This window comes from Talpa europaea (assembly GCF_964194135.1).
Source record: "Talpa europaea genome assembly, chromosome: 7".
Lineage (NCBI taxonomy): Eukaryota > Metazoa > Chordata > Mammalia > Eulipotyphla > Talpidae > Talpa > Talpa europaea.
Genome location: NC_140074.1, coordinates 84,994,364 through 85,002,324, shown reverse-complemented (window position 1 = coordinate 85,002,324; position 7,961 = coordinate 84,994,364). Strand labels below are relative to the sequence as shown.

Below are 7,961 nucleotides of genomic sequence, written 5' to 3'. Positions count from 1 at the left end.
CTTGGAAAGTCCTCTTTGCAAAGACAAATTCCTATCCAGAATATACAAAGAACCAGAATGTCATGAAAAAAGGGCAGATAGTATTAACACTGCCCACCCTCCCCACCTCTCATGCCCTAGCCACACCCTCAATAGGGAAAAAATAAAACTCAAAGGAGCTACCCAAACAACTCCAGTTTCTTCCTCCTACACTGTATCTTGTACACCATGGTCAAATTAAGCTTTCCAACACTCTTAACAAAGGAATCATATTCTCTCCCAAAGTTGAAGATCTTCAATCTGTTATTCATGGTCATCTCTTACCTTAACTTACCCATTATACTTAATTATACTATTCCCCTTTGTATACACTAAGCCAGTACTTTTTGTGTTTGTCACAGTCACATTCTTTAGGTTGCTATTTAAAGTATTTGTATGTAAATTATATATAATGTGTCAGTCAAGAGAGATGAGCCTTAGCTTTCTTGTTACTTTCCTTTCTGGTTTTAAATGTATAATTAAATTACTTATAAGTGCTAAGTTTGATCCTTAACATACAATGCTTTTTCTAAAAGCTAACCTTATTAAAATGTTTATCCTTAAAAAGAAAATATGGCAACTTCATGATAAAGTATGATATAAATGGTACTTTTTAGAAGAGCTGTTAAAAAACTATTTTCTTTATCCCACTCACTCTTTCTCCATGAATTAACTGTGTATTTCAAGTGGTAAGTTTTAAAGACTTAGTAGAAAAATTCTAGTTTTATTTTGATGCATAACATAAACTACACACTAAGCTGTACTAGCTCTTTTAGAGTATAATAAAATAAGACATCCATAAAATAGGCCCCCTGGGTCTTTAATTTCATTTAGGCTAAATGTCTCCATCTTTTTTCAGTTTTAGCTAAAATGATTTATATATATAACCAATTTAATAATTTGCTAGGGTTTCAGAATTAAAGTGATTTTAAATTTACAAAAAGGGAGTTATAGCATAAATGAGGGACAAAACAAAATATAAGCATGGATTATATGTACAAACTTATCACTATTTTTATGTTTTCATTTAAGCTATATATGCTGTGAGCTAAAGTTATTTAGGTGATATATGATTTATATTCACACTTTAATATAAATTTCAGAACATAAAATACAAGTTGTTCAAATCCATATATTTTTACTTGAAATACAATACCTATAAAAACAGCTCCTACAACAAAACCAACATTAGGAGAGTTATTTAAATAAATTTTGATGGTTGTCGTAGAACCAATTTTCTTCATTAAGTACCTACAAGGACTTAGCACTGTTTAGATTTCACAACCAAAAGTGTGGTATTGATAAGTAAATATTATATATCAATTCAGTCAAACATTCAGGATAAAAGGATTGACTTTTGCTTTAAATCTTAGATCAAAAGTGAATTTTGAAAATAATATATTAAAAAATACCCTCCCAACCACTGTCAATGCATTCTTTATGTATTCACACTGCATGTTCCAGGAGTTATTTTTTCTGTACTTCCACAGGTCTTTTTATTGAGGCAGTCATCAATCATCTTCTTTCTCAATATATGTCTTCGCATTAACCCGTGCCATTTGCCTGGCCAAGTATCTGTCTCTAGCTGACATTACAGTTTCTTCATTGTTCCGCTTTGCAAATTTGCTCACTGTCTCTTGTTCTTTGCCCAGCTCTTGGCTTTCTTCTGTGATTGTGTGTTTTCCTCCTAGCGATGTTTCAGAAGTAGAGAGTTTCTCTGCATTTCTTTCTTTGTCCTTTTCCATGCTTCTCATTTTACTCGATCCTTCCTGATCAAGAAACTTATCTTTTGTTTCCTTGGGGCTTCTTTCTTTTCTGTCTTGATTTCTTTCTGAGGAATGAACACTTACTTCTCGTCTTTCTCTATCTCTGTATTTATCATTGTTTTCATATCGTTCTTTCCTTGCTTTCATATGCTCATCCTTTTCTCTTTCTTTCTCACTGTGTCGGTCACGATCACTTTGTTCTCTCTCTCTTTCGTGTTCTCTTGGGGGGTATTTCTCTCTGTCTTTCTCCCTTTTCTGTTCCCTGTCATTTCTTTCTCTTTGACCTCTCCCCCTCAGTTTATCTTCCCGTTCATGCTGCTTCCAGTGGGACTCTCTGTGACTGGCCTCTTTGTGTCTATGAGAATCCTTCCTTTCTTCCCAGTATTCACGGTCAGTGTGATAGTTCCCCTGGTCCCTGGGTTGTTTCTCCTGGTGCCGATCCTCCCTTTTCTCGTGCCCTCTTGATTTGGAAGTTTTTGTGTGATGTTTGGTACCGTGCTCTCTTTCTTCACTAGACGATCGTGAGTGTGTTAGATTCCTATTCCTGTGATGTCTGAAGTTCCTCTTCGCGTCCTCTGTGTGCCTTTCCCTTTTGCAGTTCACATTATTTTCTTTCATTTCATCATCCTCACTGCTTTTAGCATCAAAGTCACTGTCTGCATCTGGGTTATCCTCTACTTTCACAACAGCTTGGAGAACGCATTTTTCATGTGGTATTCTTTTCTCTGAACTTACTTCATCGGAATAACCCCTTGATTTCTCTTCCTTTATCTCAGACCTTTAAAAAATTATATAAAACAAAATGTCACGTTATCAATTGTAGTAAGTAAAATGTTCACATAATTTTTCTCATATTAAAGTCAACACAATTACATTACTTTCTGATCATACAAATGTGAAAAAGAACTGATGTTTGTTTACTGTTAGACATCTACAAACTTGTATTTTCTTATTATTCAGAATATTTTTAATATTAGTGGAAATGAAATTGAGACAATCAGTCCTCCTGTATTTGGGCCATCAGAATGTTCAAACAAGGGTCTGTGCAGAGTATTCATTTTCGCTAAGCATAGATATAACTGGGGAAGGTAAGATATATTCTATTATAGACTATTATTTTTATAACATGAAGTTGTGGTTCTTCGTAGGAATTTTTTTCTTTTTAAAAAAATTTAAGAGTCCTGGAAATATATGAAGATACTATTTTCACAGCAAAATAGTGGCAACATTATTAAATAATCCCTCATGATGAAAAAGGTGGCAGTATTCTGAAATACCCCTGGTGATAATATCCTATCATAACAAAATGGAATTAGGTGAATCTATACAGTTATTACATCAGTAACACTAAAAAATTATTTACATTTACATTTTCTCAGTTGATACGTGGTTTATTTACATTACTCACACATTTATTCTTATTAGTCACACTAATAGAACAATAACTGTGGTTCTCTAGGAACAAGTGGTAGTAATATCTTGGCTAAAGGACTCATCAATACTTAGAAATTCTATTACTTGACTCTGAGAAATACCACTACTAAATGACATTATGGAGTTTCATATTTGGCCTTACAACTATTCCATATGAAACAATAATAGAAACTCAATCTTCCACTCAAAACCTCAATCTTTTTTTTTTTTTAAAGATTTATTTATTTATGCATACAAGAACTGGGGTACAGGCCAGAGGTGCAGGGGAGTGGGGTGAGAGGATTCACCAGGGACAGAGTAGGGAACAGAACAGGCAGACTGAAATACACTGCTGAGGGGAGCAGTGGGTGAGACAGGAGAGGTCTGCTGTGCCATGTGGGTAGCTCCCTGGCCGGCTGGGGATTGACCTTGTGCTGCAGAGGCTGCCGACAGCTTCATCAAAGTGCTGTGCTTAACCCCTTCCGCCACCAGGGAGGCCCAAAAGCTCAATCTTCTAATATACTTTCTTAGACTTAAAAGTTTGTTTAGATCTAAGCTTACAATAAATTCTCCCTTTTACAAAACTTCAGCTTTACCTTTATGACACAATCATTTTACTATTCCTGTAATACCTTACAATTTTATTAAAAAATCTTCCAGTTTTTACTTTCTAGACCAGTACCAACAGAAATGTGTATAGAAATGCTGGGCCTCCCTGGTGGCACAAGGGGTTAAGCACCGCACTATGAAGCAATCTGCAGCCTCTGCAGCACGAGTTCAATCCCGGGCTGGCCAGGGAGAAACCCACATGGCACAGTAGACCTCTCCTGTCTCGCCTGCTGCTCCCCTCAGCAGTGTATTTCACCCAGTCTGCCTGGTCTGTTTCCCACTCTGTCTCTGGTGAATCCTCTCACCCCCCTGCATCTCTGGCCTGTATCCCAGCTCTTGTATGCATAAATAAATAAATCTTGAAAGAAAGAAAGAAGGAAAGGAAGGAAAGAAAGAAAGGAAGGGGAGGAGAGGGGAGGGGAGGGGAGGGGAGGGGAGGGGAGGGGAGGGGAGGGGAGGGGAGGGGAGGGGAGGGGAGGGGAGGGGAGGGGGGGGGGGGGGGAGGGGGAGGGAGGGGAGGGGAGGGGAGGGGAGGGGAGGGGAGGGAGGGGAGGGGAGGGGAGGGGGAGGGAGGGAGGGAGGGAGGGAGGGAGGGAGGGAGGGAGGGAGGGAGGGAGGGAGGGGAGGGAGGGAGGGAGGGAGGAGGAGGAGGGAGGGAGGGAGGGAGGAAGGAAGGAAGGAAGGAAGGAAGGAAGGAAGGAAGGAAGGAAGGAAGGAAGAGAAGGAAGGAAGGAAGGAAGGAAGGAAGGAAGGAAGGAAGGAAGGAAGGAAGGAAGGAAGGAAGGAAGGAAGGAAGGAAGGAAGGAAGGAAGGAAGGAAGGAAGGAAGGAAGGAAGGAAGGAAGGAAGGAAGGAAGGAAGGAAGGAAGGAAGGAAGGAAGGAAGGAAGGAAGGAAGGAAGGAAGGAAGGAAGGAAGGAAGGAAGGAAGGAAGGAAGGAAGGAAGGAAGGAAGGAAGGAAGGAAGGAAGGAAGGAAGGAAGGAAGGAAGGAAGGAAGGAAGGAAGGAAGGAAGGAAGGAAGGAAGGAAGGAAGGAAGGAAGGAAGGAAGGAAGGAAGGAAGGAAGGAAGGAAGGAAGGAAGGAAGGAAGGAAGGAAGGAAGGAAGGAAGGAAGGAAGGAAGGAAGGAAGGAAGGAAGGAAGGAAGGAAGGAAGGAAGGAAGGAAGGAAGGAAGGAAGGAAGGAAGGAAGGAAGGAAGGAAGGAAGGAAGGAAGGAAGGAAGGAAGGAAGGAAGGAAGGAAGGGTAATGCTGATGTCTGTGTTGTCCAACATAGAAGCCACTGGCTAAATGTTGCAATCAAGTCCTTGAATGTGGCTGCTGTGACTAAAATTCTAGATTTAATTTAAATATAAGCAGTCACACAGGCTACATACTGGTCACATAATTGGATAGTGCATTTCTAGTTCTTGATATAATCTTAGTTTTATGGAAGCTGGGGCCTATTTAAGAAAAACCACTTTTCCTTTTAAATTCTATCTGAACATGTACATAAGATACTGATGAACGATCTTGAACTAAGTCTGTGGGGTTTTGACTAAGAAACTTGTAAATCCCTAGCCATTCACTCAACTAGGCCAGGCATGGATGACAGCAAAATATGGAACACTACAATCCTTTATCTTCCAGAGGATTAAAATGATCCTGTATACACAGATCATGAATACTGTCTTTTCTGTAAATATCCCTTATGCCACATCTTACCTGGCTTCACGAAAGCTGCATGTAGGTACTTCCTCTTCCCCAACTGCTTGATTTAATAGGTGCCTATAAAATCCACTAAGATCTTTCTGCTTGGTTACATCCAAACGAGCTAAGAGGGGAAAAGCAAAAATGAGAACATATATTCAACAAAATACAATGCAATTTACTTTTATAGGTATTTGGTATATAACATATACAGTATGCAAACTGTTTTCAAGATCAGGAGCTGGCAAACTATAGGCTGCAGGTCAAATGTGGCCTGCTGTCTGTTTTTGTAAATAAATTTTTATTTGCTTATGTATTATCCAAGGCTGCTTTTACTTTAGATAGACCAAGCTGAGCGAGTTCTACAGGGATCACAAGGTTCATATAGCCTGAAATATTTGCTACCTGGTCCTTAATAGAAAATCTGCTGATTGGTACTCTAAATGAAAACACAGCACATGCTTAGACTGTAATTTTAATTTTCTTCCACTTAAAGTTGATGAGAAAGTCAATTAAATGATTTACAAGTATATATTTTACTTAAAACTGGGAAATGACCATGAGTAAAATGTACTAGAGTCTAAGGTATTCTTTAATCCCATTACATCTTTGATCTTTCTTGAATTAATGTTATTCTTTTTCTGAACACCCAATAATGCAACTATTTTTAAAATTGCCTCTGTTTTATAATACTATGTAATATATTATCTTGTACCTTGACTTCACATACATCAATTATCATCACAACATTAAGATCCAAAGTTCAGTGACAGAGCAAATGGCTAACGACAGGGCAGAATTCTGCTGTTTCTGTTTCCTTCCTGCCTTCTCCTGCTTCCATTTTACCTTCAAGTGCAGCAGCTCTCCTTTCTCTTTCTTCCTCTTCAGCTCTCTCTTGCAGTTTTTTCTTATAAGCAGACGTTACAAATGCCTCTTTATCATCAAATTCTCCCTTTTCCATTTCTCGCTCTCTCTGTATTTTCTTTTCCATTCTTTTTTCCTGTTCCTTTTTTCTGATCTCAACTGCTTTTAGTAAGTTGTGAATATATTTGGGCTAGGAGAAAAATAAGTCTATTTAGGAAAGAGTTCAAAGTAGTAATTACTAATAGTCTATTGTTTTAAATTGTGACTTCATTAAAAACTGGCTAGTCTAAATAGGTAGAAATGTCACCTTTTCAAAATTTACTTGCCAAGATTTACACTAAATTTTTTTTCAATAAAATATTAAGTATAAAGACAGAAATTATTCATATCAAATGAAATAATTTTCCCAGTGTTTTTCTTACCCCGTTTACTGGTACTATCTTCAACAGATCTATGAATCAGAAAGGTTGCTATTAATTTTTCCCACTGCTTGAATACGATTATTTTAAAAGGTAGCTTTAATGTAATTTTATGCTACCAGTCTCCTTGTAGATACTTTAAGATACTAAACTCCTTAAAAACCAGTCTGTGTTTGTGAAAAAACCACATCTGCCCTCAGTGTTTTTCAAACAATAAATATGGTCATAATATGTGTCGGTGCTTTACCAGTTAGGAAAAATAAAATAACAATAAAAGGATAAAACACCAACAAACATGAACATACATTTTTTCTAAGAAAAAAATTTTCAAAAGATTATATGCAAAGGTTTCAAAAAAATCAGAGGTGTAAACTTGTACTCCTTAAATATACAGTGTTGTAAACCAACATTACTTAAAAAAAACTGGCAGAAGTATTATTAAAATTGTAGATTATTTACTTTCTCCTGTTAGGATACTCAATGCAGGGCCTCGGATTCTAAATCAAATGTATTCTATCTGAAACTAAGGGCTTTTCACATTTCAAATATCTAAGAACTTTTTTTTAAGGTCATCTCCATGTTGAAATAAGATTAAGAAACAAAATGCAAATCAAAGTTACAGAAAGTTTGTATTTTTCAGCTACAAACCTTTCGATCTTGTCCCAAAAGCAACTTGGGATTATTTTCCTCCTTTTTTTTCTGCATTTCATCATAAATACTGTCATATTCATAGACAGTAGAATCTTCTGCAAGGGCCTTCTGGATTTCCAGCTTGGTCTTTAAAAAAAAAAATTTTTTTTTTAAATATGAACCAGCTAACAGATACCACAAAAAACCTAATAATTTTTTTGAGCAAGGATTAAAAATCAGAAATACATCATAAAAATGGTATCAATCACATTTTAGACAAAAAATACGAACATCAATTCTGGAGCCAGGCTGCCTAGGTTTGAATCCTTGCTGTGTCTTTTTGAGCTATTCTGGCCAAGTTTATTTCTTTTGAGCCTGTTTTTCTCAACTATAATAAATAACTGTATCTACCTTCCAAGTTGTTGTGATAATTAAAACAAAAAACACTTTAGAACACTTAGAACAGAGCCTGACTGAGAATGTTGAAAAAACATTATTACCAATTCATTTGTACATAAATATAATTATCTATATCAAAAGTTAAAGGGTTCACGGTA

General features: G+C 37.1%; 1 protein-coding gene across 1 annotated transcript in view; it reads right to left on the bottom strand.

The window, feature by feature from the left end:
* Nucleotides 1-1,513: 1,513 nt before the first annotated feature.
* The window catches only part of NSRP1 (nuclear speckle splicing regulatory protein 1), a gene marked incomplete at its 5' end in the record, with an annotated part of 51,299 nt that continues 44,851 nt past the window's right edge, over nt 1,514-7,961 (bottom strand). The window contains 4 exons of the mRNA XM_084237005.1: nt 1,514-2,562; nt 5,507-5,615; nt 6,338-6,545; nt 7,423-7,551. Of these exons, the coding sequence (XP_084093131.1) occupies nt 1,530-2,562; nt 5,507-5,615; nt 6,338-6,545; nt 7,423-7,551 (1,479 nt within the window). The 3' untranslated portion in view covers nt 1,514-1,529. The remainder of the gene's footprint in view (nt 2,563-5,506; nt 5,616-6,337; nt 6,546-7,422; nt 7,552-7,961) is intronic.